A 15,157-nucleotide genomic window follows, 5' to 3' on the forward strand; every position below is an offset into this window, starting at 1 on the left:
ACCGAAGCAGAACATGCGCACTTAACCACTGCGCCACTGGGTCGGCCCCTATTTTTTTTTTCCTCTTTTTTCTTATTATGTTAATATGATCTCATGTAATATAATGCCAGCTTTCTACAAGTGATCTGGGAGATAAATTTTAACAAACTATAGTGGGATAAAAAAAAGAGAGTAAAGGGCCTGGCCCGGTGGCACAGTGGTTAAGTGTGCCTGTTCCATTTCTCAGCGGCCCGGCATTCGCTGGTTTGGATCCCAGCTGTGGATATGGCACCGCTTGGCAAGCCATGCTGTGGTACGCGTCCCACATATAAAGAGAGGAGGATGGGCGCTGATGTTAGCTCAGGGCCAGTCTTCCTTAGCAAAAAGAGGAGGATTGGCAGTAGTTAGCTCAGGGCTAATCTTCCTCAAAAAAAAAGAATAAATAAAAAGCAGAGGCAGTGGCCACAATCTGTAACAACTAGTGTGGTCCAGGCACTGAGCAGTTAGAACAGACCATAAATAACTGCTGTAGCCACACCAGTGAGTACCAGCTGAGGATAACTCCTAGAAATAAAAACAGAATAGTTTAGGAAAATGTTTCTCACAGATGAACAGGAAGAATGGCATTGTTTAAAACACTAAATTCAGTTAGGAATTCCTATACTAACAAAAACTTTTTTGGTTCTTTGTTCTTTTGACCTGTGCTGTAATTTTCTTTTTACCCTCATTCCAGATTTTTTGCTTGAACTGGTTGCATTATCCAGTTGAGGTAAATGATCCTTGTCCTGGAATTGTAAACCTTCAATCCTGGTCATTCCATGTATATCCCTGAGGGATATGCCAAGAATTTCCTTAGGAAGGTGTTACTAATTGTTATTCTTTGCCAAAGAATAGGAGTTCTTATGGCACATGAGACTAGAGAAGGATATAGTAAGTAGTTCTCCTATAAAGGGGTCTGCTAAGTCTTTTTTCCTTAATAATTAAGAGAATGTTAGGGGGAAATGTTTTTTGGGGGGACATGGGAAAGAATAATGAAATTATTTCTTGATCATTCATACTAATGAATAACTATGTCTTATTCATCTAGAATCCTGAGTATGTAACCCAGATGTCAAACATAGCTTGTTGTATTAATTAACTGTTGGTTTAATGAATGAGTAAAAGAGTGATGCACCTAAGTAGATCAGGTGGCAAATGGCATCCAAATTATTTACAATAATTATGCATTAGACAGAAAGGTTATAGCCTATTTATTTTTAACGTACAGTAACTCAACTCTGTGTATGTGACAATAATTAAAATGAGAAATGCAGTAGATATTCTCTATTTGCTGTTGTGTAGTTAAGAGTGTGAGCTTGGATTCAGACCGTCTGAGTTTGAATCCCAGCTCTGCTTCTTACTAACTGGTAAGATTGGAAAAATTACTTAGCCTCTCCGTGATTCAATTGCTTTCTCTGTAAAATGGCAATAGCAATATAGTCTACTTTACAGGATTGTTGGGAAGAATCAATGAGTTGATACTTGTAACTTATATGTAATATTTAAAACAATGTCTGTAACATAGTGTTCAATAATGTTAGCTATGACTTGATTTGTTATGATCGCTGGACACTGGTATCACTGTCTGCTCTTGTCATTGTATCACTGGTGCTGTTGTATGAGATGGAAACTGATACTTGGAGAAGCCAGTTGAGCTGGTTAAGGTCAGTTGGTAAGACAGTGGTGAACTGGAGACTCAAACTCAGGCCTTTAAACTCTTTTCTTCTGGCATATTTATTAATCTGCAGAAATTTGTTAATCTGAATTAATTTAAAATCTGCAATTTTTTAGTCACATTTTATAGTTACATTTAGATGTGGATGTGTGTTGTCTCCTGGCAAATTAGATCAGACAAAAGACACAAATCTATCTAGTGAAAATCTGCCTCCTGAACAACTCTGATCTTAAGCCTCAGATTTAAACCTGAATTCTCTCCTACTTCCCACTCCATTCAAAGTTGTTTTGAATTATAAGATCTAGGTGTAGATTCTGTTTCCTGGATATATAAATGAAGACAGATTATTGTCTGATAATTTAAAAAATTTGGTGCCGTTTTTGTGTGCATTTTTTCCCTATGCTTTGTTGAGGGAGTTCTCAGTTCCCATGACACTGAGGTAGCTAATCTCTGTATCTTGAGTTGAGGTGCCAAGGTTATAGCTTTCTGAAGCTTTCTTCTCAGATCGCTGCAAAGTATCAGGCTTCCCCTCTTCTTTGTCAGATTCTCTTTATCTCGTGTGCTTCCTAACAGATGAATGAGGGACCAGGCTGGTGGTGTAGTGGTTAAGTTCATGCTCTCCACTTTGGCGGCCCAAGGTTCGCAGGTTTGGATCCTGGGTGTGGACCTAGCACCTCTTGTCAAGCCATGCTGTGGCAGCATCCCACGTAAAATAGTGGAAGATTGGCACAGATGTTAGCTCAGTGACAATCTTCCTCAAGCAAAAAGCGGAAGACTGGCAACGGATGTTAGGTCCAGGCTAATCTTCCTCACACACATACACACACACAAAAAAGATGAATAAAATTTTGGTATAAAGACAATTTCTTTGGAAGAAAGAAACTCTTGGATTGGATAATTGCAAATGATTTTGTAATCCTACTTAGTTTTTAATATAAAATTTAAGGTAATGAAATGCAAAACAATAATTTCATTGTTTTTTTTGACATAAATTCGTTCTTCTGTTAAAATTCATTATTCCCTTTGGGTCAACTGTTGATCTCTAGAAAATATTTTTTAAGTACTTGAGTAAGAAATAAAGTCATTAGTATTAGGAAGAAAGTACCAATAATTTTTCAGTATCATCAAAGTCTAGCACATGATAATTAGAAATTAATGTTTGTTTTTCATGCCTCTGTCCCAGGGAGTTGAAGTTTCAATTGATTTTGGATTTCAGGTTTGCAGTAATGAGCTGAAGTGTGTGTGTAACAGACACTGGATAGGTGCAGACTGCAGCACGTACTTCCCTCACAATGATGATGCAAAGACTGGTATAACTCTGTCTGGCAACGGTAGGTGCTTCATTTGGTACTGTTACATAGTCTTTATACACAAAGAAAGAGAAAACTACTCTTCAGACAGTTTCATTGGGATTATTTTTATGACAAATATAAATTAAATTCACATAATAATGAACTCCAATATACAACTGGGGTCCACATTATAAAACTGATTGCTTCCATTAAATTGTAATGATATATAATGTGGAATATAACTTAGGCTACTGATTTAGCCTTATTTGTCCTACATCAGGCTGAGATTTTTCAAGTATTGTGCTTGTTTGGGGCTGACAACAAACCTTAGCATTTCTTTTAAATGAAGAAAGTAGTCAAACTTCTTAACTGTCTGAATTTAAAGAGAGAATTTTATATTTTAGGACTAAATAAATAGGGACAATTGAAGAATTTATGTTTAAATATTTTGTTGACTTTATTATTCATTATTATAGGATCTCATCTATATTCAACCCCAGTTCTTTTGCCTGAACTGTAGGTAATTCTAGAAGTAGTAACCTTGGCCAAGGTGCTTGGTGGGGGTTTAAGGACATGGATAAGAAACAACAGGTGCAGTTCTAAAGGCCAGAGTGGCTTAAATGGAGAAGTAGAAATGAAATGCAGATAATTGAAAGAACACATACCTTGGAGGTAAATGTCCCCTTTTAAACTATTTTGTCGTTTCATTATTGAGTATTCTGTTGCGTGAAATAGTGCTCAAATCCTGAAGTCCATTCACCTCCAAAGGATGAGAAAAAAGGTGTATGTTTATTCTAATCATCCAGACAGGTTAAAAATCTTAGCCAATGTGACTTTAATAAAGAAAATCAGGGAATGATTAAGATTTTGGCATCCCCAGTCTTAGCAATGGTAGTGTAGGGTTAGTTCCAGCAGTGAATGCAGAGATGAGGCTGTTCAGGTCCATGGATTTAAGTAACTTGTCAAAAGTTGTCATACCATTACTTAGAAATGATCAGGACTAGCATTCAAGTTTATTGATTCCTGTTGAATCCCTGGAAGAAAAGGAAGGGAAGACAGACATACCAGGTCTTAGAGTAGGAAAATCCTAGTGACCCGGGGGGTACTCTGGCATCTGTATCCACCCATCCCACAGAGGACCTGGACAGGGGAGAGTCTGCCAGTCTCCTCAGATGTCCTAGCCCTGCCGTCCAACCTGACTCCTGAGGGTTCCCAGACAGAGAGGCTGCCATGCCTTCCGTCATGAGGAATTAGAATCTGCTCCAGTCAGCCGTGATTACTGATCCTTGATGTCTAGAAAGATGCCTCAGGAGTGCAGCAGACAAGGAGAGATCTTACCTCCTCTGGGTGAAACAGATCTGAGTGATTTAAACATGTGGTGTAAATCATTATCAGCAAAACAGATCTCGTGGTATCAGAGCCAGGCCTCTGCTCTGCCTTTTCTGCTCTTGGGCCCGCACTTGAGCTTGTTGACCAAGGCTTTGATTCACTGGGCCACTCTCACTGCCATAATCCCCTTAAGGGTTATATCTCAGCCTGCCTGACAACAGATGCTGACCCAACAATGCCATTACTGAGTCCTGAGCTTCAGCCCTGCCCTGGCCCTCTGCCAGTCTGGCACCACCTCACTCTCATGCCTCACCAGCACCGATCTCCAGCTCACCAGACTCTATCTTTTCCTTTGGCTTTTCCTTCTCTAGCATGCCAAGCCTTCATTACCAAGGCTGGGAAGTACAAGCCCAGATGATAAAAGCACTGCTTTTATCATTTATACTACCTGAGCACTCATTATATAAATCTGTAGACATGTTTTCTCCCTTTAGAATCTTTTTTTTTTTTTTAAGATTTTATTTTTCCGTTTTTCTCCCCAAAGCCCCCTGGTACATAGTTGTATATTATATTTTATGTGGGTCCTTCTAGTTGTGGCATGTGGGATGCTGCCTCAGCATGGCCTGATGAGCGGTGCCATGTCTGCACCCAGGATCCAAACTGGCGAAACCCTGGGCCACAAGAGCAGAGGGCGAACTTAACCACTCGGCCACAGGGCCAGCCCCTCCCTTTAGAATCTTATATTTACTTTAAGAGACAAAATATCACACACAACTGAGAGCAATAAGGACCTTGCATTAGTAGTAAACATGGATTGATGTGAACAATAACATTCCTAGAATTTCTGAGGAAGAGGTCAGGTTCGAAAGGAACACAGATTTCTAGAAGTTCCTCCCCAAAGGGTGCTGTGTCAATATAGTAGTATCACTCCTCCTTTTTTTCTTATCTTTACTCTTCCTTTTTTAGTTCAATGACCTGATCATATTTTACAGAAAAAATCTGGAAAATACAACTGTGCAAAATGCACTTGGACAAGAATTACAAGGGAAGATATACACAAAGAATTATTTTAAAAAAATGATTGATGTGGATTGCTAAGTTATGGTTGATTTTTCTTCCCTTTAAAAAATTACCCACTTTTTCAAACAAGTAATGTTGCTAGTGTGATGATTACGAATCTGGAGAATAAAGTTTCTGAAAGAATTTTATATCCAAATATCGATTACATACACTGATCTTCACTGTTTCTTTTCTCCCCTTAGGTGTTGCTGGTACCAATATCATAATAGGCATCATTGCTGGCACCATTTTAGTGCTGGCCCTCCTATTAGGAATAACTGCATGGGGTTATAAGTAAGTGAAACGTCTCAATATTGTTACTGTCCCAATACACTTTAAAACATTTTGTTTAAATGAGTTAAACATTTAGAAAGTTTTGTATCATTGGATAAATATACCTGCAATGAAAATGGGTCTGGTTCAGCATTCAATCTTGATTATTCTTGGCATGATTATAGGTAACAATAATTTACCATTTTTTAGATCTTGACATGATTCCCTTCTATTCTAAAATTACTGAATATTGTTTTAAAACCATTGCATTAAGTAAAATCTATCTAAATCATGTCTTATACAAAGGCTGTGTTGGTTTGCTTTTTAGTGACACAGGTTGTCTTGGCTTAACCACATACCCAGAAATCTAGGCAAAATAGTGAATTAGAGAGCGTAATGCTTTAATAACGACAGCAATAATAACAGTACTATCAACAAGAACCATAGCAGCAGATCTGTTACTGAATGCTTGCAATGGCCATGCATTGTGCTGAGGGCAAAACCCCTTTATCTTTACAACCAGCATGAAGAGGACACTATTATTTGTTAAATATGTGGGTATTTTTGTGTGAAGATAAGGCTGTTCAGAGATTTTTTTTGTTAAAATTAAAATTCAACTTTATATTACAATTTTTAAAAGCCTAATTCTTTTTTAATCTTCAAAGTTCAACTTACAATTCTTTGGTTCTATTTGTAAATTTTAAAAAGTTATGTTATATAACTTTTGAATATTTGATTCCCTTAAGCATTTAGCTAAGTCAATGACTTCAAACATTCCGAACTTAGTTTACATATTTACTATCCTCAGTTTCCTTTTTAGTACTTCAATCTCATGATGTGAAAATTTTCCTTAGTATTCAAATAACTTTTTTAAGTTTAGTAAATTAAAGCTTAAGCATAGCGAACCTTAAGTTCTCTTTAATATTTCAACTGAAAATCATAGTTCTGCCGATCTCTGATGATGTTGTTTCAGGTTCCCAGGCCTAGAGTTTCTCTCCATTTGCAAGGTCTGCAGCTTTTGTTAGGCATTCTGGGCATCGCCCCATTTTATAGCCTTTTTTTTTTCCCCTCATAGAACAAACTTAGTCCACCAAAAAACTTGGGAATTAGAATATTTTAGACTTTAAAAATACCTCAAACCTTTCAATAGACTAAGCACTATGTGATTGCTGTTATTATTATCACCTGGCATGATCATAAACCAAGGAACCAAAGGAAACACCTGTAAGAGTAAATATGGCAGTTGCTTATTGTGAGGTCCAAACTCTGAAACAGTTTCTTTGACTGAAAAGAGAGCAGTTAGTTTACTGCCAGGATAAACTTTGTATGTTACAGGCATTAAAATAGAGAAAGACATTTGTGGAAGGCTGTGTTAACACATAGCAGAGACAGCATAGTAAAGTTTGGCATAGCATAGTCAGTCTGGCATGGTATAGCATAGCGAAGGAGAGCACAGCTGAGAAGTAATGCCTTGCCCTGATTAAATAAGTCCCTAGCCCTGTACACAGTAGCTGCTCCGTGCCTATTGGCCTCTTTGATGTGCAGGTTGTTAGGTATATTGCATACTTATATTTTCACCAGCTGATTTCAGCGTAACATTTGGAGTTATAAAATTATATGTCTGAAAGGAAGAGTCTTCTGTATATTTATTGTTTTACGTCTCCTCACACCTCTGGTGAATTAGCCCCGTCTTAGAGTCAACACTATTTCCTGGACTTCCCTGATGCAGGACTTACATAGTAGTTGCCATGACAAGCATTGCTGCTTTGAAGTAGCTTATTGGTTTCATTTGGTCATGTGAAAATGGAAAGCAAAATTGTTAGTTCTGTAGTGTGTGATTTTCTGCCACCTGCTGATGCAAGTTTATATTTCATTTTTACAATCTTGGAAAAAATTCCCTTTCAGAAAATAGGAAACTTAAACATCTACTCCTATTGCTAGTAGATGCAGATTACTAGTGATATTTCCTGTGTCCATTTGTTGTAGTGATTAGAATTAGAAGTACTTCTTTCTGTATTTCATTTCTTATTTTTATGAAATTCTTTTGCGGTTTCACTGGTGTTTTTATTTTCATTTCTGAATATATGTACTTTGTAGATTCATTAAAGAAAAGACAAATCTTGTTCATACTGCAGTATTCTCTTCATAAATAATTTGAATCTAAATGAAAATTTTAATATTACAAAACTTATTTAGAGTATGTTTAAAAATAGAATGAGAATGTAGAAATTTTAATTCAGGAATTAAATTCATGAATATGATGTTTCACATATTCTATTTGAAATTCGAAAATGGATTTAGGACTTGAGAACTCATTTTCTCATTAATCCTTCCAATTAAACTTTCTACTCCTTCTCCAAGCCTTGGAGTCGGGGAATGGCAGGAATAGGAAATGAGGAATACTCATTTGGAACTGGTGGACTGCTCAGGTAATCAGATCGAGAATAAAAAGTAAAACATGTTGAATAGAAAGATTCTGGGCTTATTTTCTGACCCCCCCGTCTGTGATGGTTTCAGCAATGAAAAATAAGAAGTAACAAATTGGCATTTTTACCCTCATGAGTTCATTATTAAACAAGATACTTACAAAATGTACAGAATAGATTGGCCAGGGAAGGTGCTACAAACGAAATCTTACATGGAAACAGTGTCCTTGGTCTTGGAGGAGGGAGCCCCCTGCTCAGTTGCTTGACCTTTCTAACATGTCTTCAAAATATTAATACTTAATTAGGTCACGATGGAAAGTTAAAAATCAACTCTTTTAAGTTAAAAGTTAAAAATCGTTAGTACTTCACTGCCAGATCCTCTAGAAACGTTTTTGTTTAGGTCGGTTCGTTTTGAAACTCGTGTAATTTTATTTTAGTGTATTTTACTAAACTTTGAACAAAGTATTTCCAATGTGAAGTTTCAGTGAGTAAGTAGTAATAACTTAGGAGGTTCATGACAGCCAGGAATTAACTCATTCTAATTTATCATACACGATGAAATAAAATGTTCTAATGTCCAAAGTTTGTGTTCTCCTGTTTGAAATTCTTAGGAATGGCTTTAGTTTGGGGTATATATTCCAAAATAAATAAACTACGATTTTTATTTCTATGAAAACACAGTTAATTTATATAAGTAACTTGATTAATTTTATTATTTAAATCAATATACATGTCAGAAAACCTGTATTTGAAATAGGGTTGACTTTAGAATATTACTAAATGTTTAATATGATAAGCTTGATATTGAGAAAACAGTTACTCTTTAATAACTGAAGTTTATTTATGCATTTAAAAATAGTTATTTGAAAATATTGTCACTGCCCCTTTGGTGTCACTTCTGCTGAAGATGAAGTGGAATCTGTGTGTGTGCGACTGTGTGTGTTCCCCATTTTAATTTTCAACTCAGAGTCCTCTAGTGGAGACTTCTCTGAATGCTGAAGCTTTTGTTTAGTGCTGTCTCTTAATGTGCTTCCATAGGTAACTAATTCTTTTTTTTCTCCCCTCTCTTCTTGTCCATGAAAAGAAACTATCGAGAACAGAGGTATGTGATGAGAATAATCTGAACACATAACTGAAAGGTTTAAATCCTGTTAGCATCTTTGGAATTCGTACATACAGTTATAGATCAAGTTCACTTTGTTTTTATGCTGTAGTGGTCACAAACTAATCTTGATTTTTCGTGACCTTGAAATGATAACATTAATAACGGTGCTGTGGAATATATTAATTTAAAACAGATCTATCATTATTTAATTTTAATGGTTCTTTCATCCAACAATACTGCAATTAATAGAAGTTCTTATTTTTGTTACTTTTGTAGTAATATATATGGAAATTGATTTTTTTTTCCATGTAAAACAAACTTCCTCTGTATGTTAAGGTATCACCTTTGCTTACATTAGTTAATTGGCCTTTCTTCATGTTTATAACCTCTTTTTGCCTAAGACTTTCTGAGAGATTTTGTTATTTGTTACTGTTGTTCTATTAGTAACTTCCATCCATAAGTGAGAAAATGTATACGGGCGGAGTGTTGTGGTCAGGAGAGTGTCCTGGCACTTGATGAGCCTGTTTGTCTCTGCGTAAGAAAATATTTTTTGTACTGATTAGGTAATTGCACAGGTAGTTAAAGAAATAATTTGCATAGTTGGAATCTCTGATTGTCTAGTATACTTTTTTTGAATAAAAAAGCCCATAAAGTCAGACACCCTGTTCCTCATAATCTTAAAACCTATGTTTAACCAACAGCTTAAAAAGAGGTACAAAGCATTCATGTAGTTCTATAAGAATTGCCTATTTTTTCTAAATCTAAATTAGCCCTTATTGGTGGTCACCCTTCACTTTTCACATTTAAAAAATTGCTAACGCTATTAGCTATTGAACAAAAAATCGAAAATATCCTGGAAAGTGATAACCCACACGAGGTCTTGTACATCGTATAGTACTAGGTTTACACTCCGGATATCTATGCAAATTCCTTCTTACTTAACTTTTCCCACTGTTCCGTTAAATGCCTGTGGTAGATTAGGAATAAGATGTAATAAATGTGTTGATACTTTTTCAGGCGTCTACCACAGCTTATATTTTTTCACAAATTAGAATTTTAAACTTTACTTTTCTGTTTTTTTCTACGTTGTAACTTAAAATTCCTATAAGGCTTTAGCCGTAAGTGTCTACAGAGTTTCTGTATATAAATGGTACCTGCACGGTACCAGTTGAGATCTTGGTCAGTTAGCGTATATATTAGGAAACACTGACCTTTCCCTGGAGTAACTAACTCATCATTAATGGAAAATGTAAAACTGAGGCAAAATTAATTAAATTTTTTAAATAACTAGATTTCTTTGTGATATGTTTTAAACTCTTGTGTCCAAAAACACTGGAGAAGAGCTGTAGCCATTTAAGCTTTCTGTTGGGTAGAAGTTGATCAGAAATCTAAGTTGGATGGCTTACTTCAGTGAAAAGTAAAATTAGACTAATAAGATAAAAAATTGATGATTCAGCTTCATTTCCATAGGAGCTAAGGCTATAATGTAATTTAATATTGCTGACTGTATAAAAAGGAAAGAAAAATGTTGCAAATATGTAACATAAGCAAAGCTAAAACAGTGCTCTAAGATGTGTCCTCACCAGGGATACTACCCAGAATGAAGGAATTGCCCATGATACAAAAAAGTGATTAATATGTAAAACTGTACACCAATTGCTTATTCTAACTCAATATATGCTTAGGTACAGTTAAGGAAATTTTTACATTAAGAATTGCCTTTATGTGCCTGATAAAATAATTTCATGCCTCCGGTATTACTGAGTCATCATTTTATCAATCTGGCTACTCTTTTTTGGAATCTAGTTCATATTTTGAGAGTTGTCACATCTTAAGCAGATATTTATTTATTTATTTTATATATTTTGGTATACTTCAACACAATCTTTATTTATTTTTGGCCTTGTCCATAGGTTTGGACAATCAATCTCAAAATGGAGAAGTAGCAAAGAGTGGACTTAAGATCAGGAAGTCATGAATGTATGAGTATCTTCTCAAGGATTTTCCTTTTTGATAACATATGTTAGTGATTATAGAGAAGGTGGTAAGGCCAACATACCAAAGAATGCATTAAGAAATTTCAATCTTGTAAAAATATCTACCAATATTCCAATAAAGATATGCCTAGTTCCAAAGGATGCCAGAAAGTAGAATTAAGAATTTTGAGTTATCCTTGCCTTTAAATTATATTTTCATTTGAGGTTCTGTGATGGGAGGACCAAATGACATGGAATCAGAAATCCACTTGCTACTATATGGTCTTTGGAAATCACTTAAATTTTCTTCAGCTCTAAATCAGATAAAGTTCTTTGTCATCTGTAAAGCATTATAGTAAGGGAAGTTATTAGTATGTGATCTCTGAAAACTTTCTGTTTCTCTGATCTTCAAACAGAAAAGGTGAGTGTGGTTGTTCTCAAAGAGGAAGGCAGCATTCATCGACATTAATGAGGCCCACAAATACTGGTTGAGCTGGTGAAAGTACTATTGGTGAACATAGTTTTGCTTTGACGTTGAATGCAAGACCATGTTAAATATGTAGCCAGTTAACGGATTCTTCTTAACGATAGAAATAATGGCTCAGAAATTCCAAATTGGGCATAACTTTCAAATTATTGGAGAGGTCAGGCAAGTAATTCTGTGAAGGAACCTCATAACCTGGTAAATTTGCCCTCCAGAGAATGTGTTCTCAAGGTTTTCATTATATCAAAGGAATGTGTGATAGGTTTAATTGCAAATCTGGCAAAAAGATGAGAAGCAAACCCATTTTTTTCTTTACAAACTGCTTAATAAAAAATTAGAAGCCCCATTCTGGGGCACAGTGGAGGCAGAACCCCATACATGAATGATATCCCTTTAAATTTGCCAGTGTCATCTTGTGAAGGGTGGGAGCAAGGAACCTAGGAGCCACGGATAATTCTTATACACCATGTAGTTAGAAGGATGGCTATTGACCCTTTTGTTTAAAATCTTCAGAAAGGAAGACCTCCGTAATTTTTTCAGTTAATGCTATTGTTTATGTTTTAGCATGATCACTTTAGGATTTAGTAGCTGTATACTTTGTAACAAGAATTATAAGTTTGAGTTTTAGTTTTCAGGTTGGTTTACGAATAGCAATAGAATAGGAAAACATTAATTGAACTTGGATTTATAAAACACTCATATTCAGTTGAAATATTCTCTTCCTTTGTCTAAAATGAACACACATCATTATGATTAATATGAAATAGAATAATTAGATCATATCTTCCTGATCCATACCATAAGCAGAAATCTCCTTCCCCATTTCTTTTCTCTCTCACCTGTTTTAGCCACTTTATTTTCTGCTTGTGAACCTCCCTCCTTTTTTTGCAAACCTTTCTTAGTTTGTTTTTATATTATTATTATTTCAGTGATATTCATGCATCTGTCAGTGTGACTTGGTACACATTACACAGTATTTCTTAAAACAGTAAAGTAACAATTCTAATAACAGATAGCCCAGATGCCAACAAAGCATTGGAGAAATTCCTCCTTCAGCATTAAGGTTAAGTCTTAAATTTTTTCATTGTATTCCCATATCAAGCATGCATAAGGACCACTAAGTTAAATATTGTGGTTCAGTGGACCCTTTTAGAAAAGATCAGACTTCCCTCATAACAGGGATACATTAGGAGGAAAAATAAGTTAGTTAAGTAAGCTTTTATTTTCTTTTGGTCATTATTTATAAAAAAATTCATGCACGTGTCTAAAATATTTGCATGTAATATGGGAAATATGAGGTAATTTTCCCATTGTAAAACTTAGCACTGGTCAGGTCACCTAACATAGTAGTCACTTCTAGATTTCAAAATTCTATGAAACCAGCAAAATTTAGGAAGAAAACCATAAAGAGTAGAAAAATAAATTCAGTGTAAAAAAATTTAAAGAGATCATTTAGTTGGTCATTTATGATCTTTTATAACAAATGATAACATCTTATTTTGTTAATCATAAGGACCTGATACTCTCTATCCTCACTAACGGGTAAACAAGAAGAAATAAGTTTGTTATAACATGTAATAGGTATTGAAAAAGGATAAATTTCTGGACAGTGAAGGATGTTAAATATTATTCTTAAAAGACTTCTAACAAAATTCATAACCCGTCATTAACATTTTAGTGCATTTACTATGTGAAGAAAGTTACATGCATTCCTTGTGGAATTTTAAGGAGAATGGAGAGTAGTTTCTGTATTTTGGAGACTTCACAATAGAGATGGATAAGAATCTAATCGTCCTGGGATGATAAAAATCAAGGCCCTGGCCCAGAAGTTCATTGAACTTAAACTGCCTTCAGCCCTTTGACTGAAGCCCACAGTTTATGATTTGCTTAACATTTAGGGATGTTTGTGTACTGTGTGAAAGATGACCATTGACTGCAGAGAAGTTACATTGGAGGAGAAGTGAAATGTGCTCAGTTAAAGAAAAAACACTGGGCCCCATCCATTGGGAGGAAGTCCATTTAAGCCTGCAGTATCAGCTAAATGAGCCCTTGGTAAATGCCTGAATGCCAGAACCATGTAGACAGAAAGTAATTTGGGGAATAGATTAATGGAAAATTGAAGTGTCATTGGAACTTGTCTTTATTTAATTTGAATTTAGTGAGGTACATCTCATTGCTTTATAAAGATTGTCGTTAAATGTATAGTGACAAAAATGATTTGTTAACCATGAAGATTACTATTGGAAATATGATGTTGATGGGATGTTCTCTGGCATTCTTTAATAAATATTACTGTGATACAAAAGGGAAGTTTTGTCCCTGAGGCAACATACAGAAGAACTCTGATTTTATTAAGAGGTTTTTTTCAAGCATTGGTAGAATATTTTACTGATATGAGGCAAGAAAGAAAATATAATTCTACAGGTTAAAGGTCTCTTGCATAAGAAGATATATCATTTGTCCTATATTATTAACACTATTAATATGGGGAAATTGCATTATTTTTCCTATAAAGTTAATGTTTCATAATACCGTGGGAAAAAGAAAGAAAGATTACAATTACGAGCTGAAGTCACTTAAAGGATTAAAAATATTTTGAAGGAATACGTATCAAAGAATTGTAGGTAAAAGTAGTCTTACATACAAATCTAATGATAAATTCTTTCTTAAAGGGAAGGAGTAGATTTAATCACATTAAATTTATATATGTGCTTTATATCAGTTGAAAACTCTTCTGTAGATTTGTAGAGATGTGTGAATATATACGATTGAAATAATATGAGAGAGTATTCAATCATTCAGAAGTACGAATGACCAAGTATTTTAAACATTTAAAACAATATGGTAATTAGTATAAGCAAGCAAACATCTGAAAGTGGCATTTTTTGGACAGAACTTAGCATCAGCAAGTGACCATGACTCGTATAGTAACTAAGAGAAAACCAGATAGGAAAAGGAGTTAGCAAATGTGTGCCTTTGTTGCAGACCTATTTAAGTACAGCTCTGTTTAAAATTCTGAGTCCAACAGTAGCGTGTGGGACCTCCAACAACAGTACCACATCAAGTCTTAGATGCAGTTGGTAGTTTAGCCATGCATTGGCAAATGATCAGACTAGCTACTGGGGCAGAGGGGTTGACCAGGTGGTCCTATCTAAAGTTTTCTACCCTATTCTCTTAGGAGAAGTAATAAAAATCTGTTCTAGTCTTAATTAATTCAAAATCAGAGCGAGTGGGGTCAGGAACAGTGCAGATTTAATAGATTTTCCCTTGCTCACTCCTTCTACAGTGGAGAGAGGGAACTGAGGTCACCTCCAACTACTATAAATATCCTTCTGTGGTGTCAACAAGAATTCAGTTTTCAACCCTTTCTTCTTCTTGCTAAATTATCTTCCTTTGCATATTCTACTGTGCAGTTCTAGAATTATGTTCTTGATTGACCTTTGAATGTCTTCCAGTTTCTTCATATTTCTGTTAAATGAACAATGAAGCTCCAAATTGAACAGAGAACTCTAATAAGAAT

General features: G+C 35.2%; 1 protein-coding gene across 28 annotated transcripts in view; it reads left to right on the top strand.

Moving 5' to 3' along the window:
- ADAM22 (ADAM metallopeptidase domain 22) overlaps window positions 1-15,157 on the top strand; it is a 246,726-nt gene that overhangs the window by 207,555 nt on the left and 24,014 nt on the right. For 25 of the 28 annotated variants that reach the window (XM_070265632.1, XM_070265620.1, XM_023639119.2 and 22 more), the window contains exons 24-26: window positions 2,910-3,024; window positions 5,577-5,667; window positions 9,157-9,174. In XM_070265632.1, coding sequence (XP_070121733.1) covers window positions 2,910-3,024; window positions 5,577-5,667; window positions 9,157-9,174 — 224 coding nt within the window. The remainder of the gene's footprint in view (window positions 1-2,909; window positions 3,025-5,576; window positions 5,668-9,156; window positions 9,175-15,157) is intronic. The other 3 variants (XM_070265626.1, XM_070265636.1, XM_070265635.1) reach the window with 1 other exon arrangement.

This window comes from Equus caballus, chromosome 4 (assembly GCF_041296265.1).
Source record: "Equus caballus isolate H_3958 breed thoroughbred chromosome 4, TB-T2T, whole genome shotgun sequence".
Lineage (NCBI taxonomy): Eukaryota > Metazoa > Chordata > Mammalia > Perissodactyla > Equidae > Equus > Equus caballus.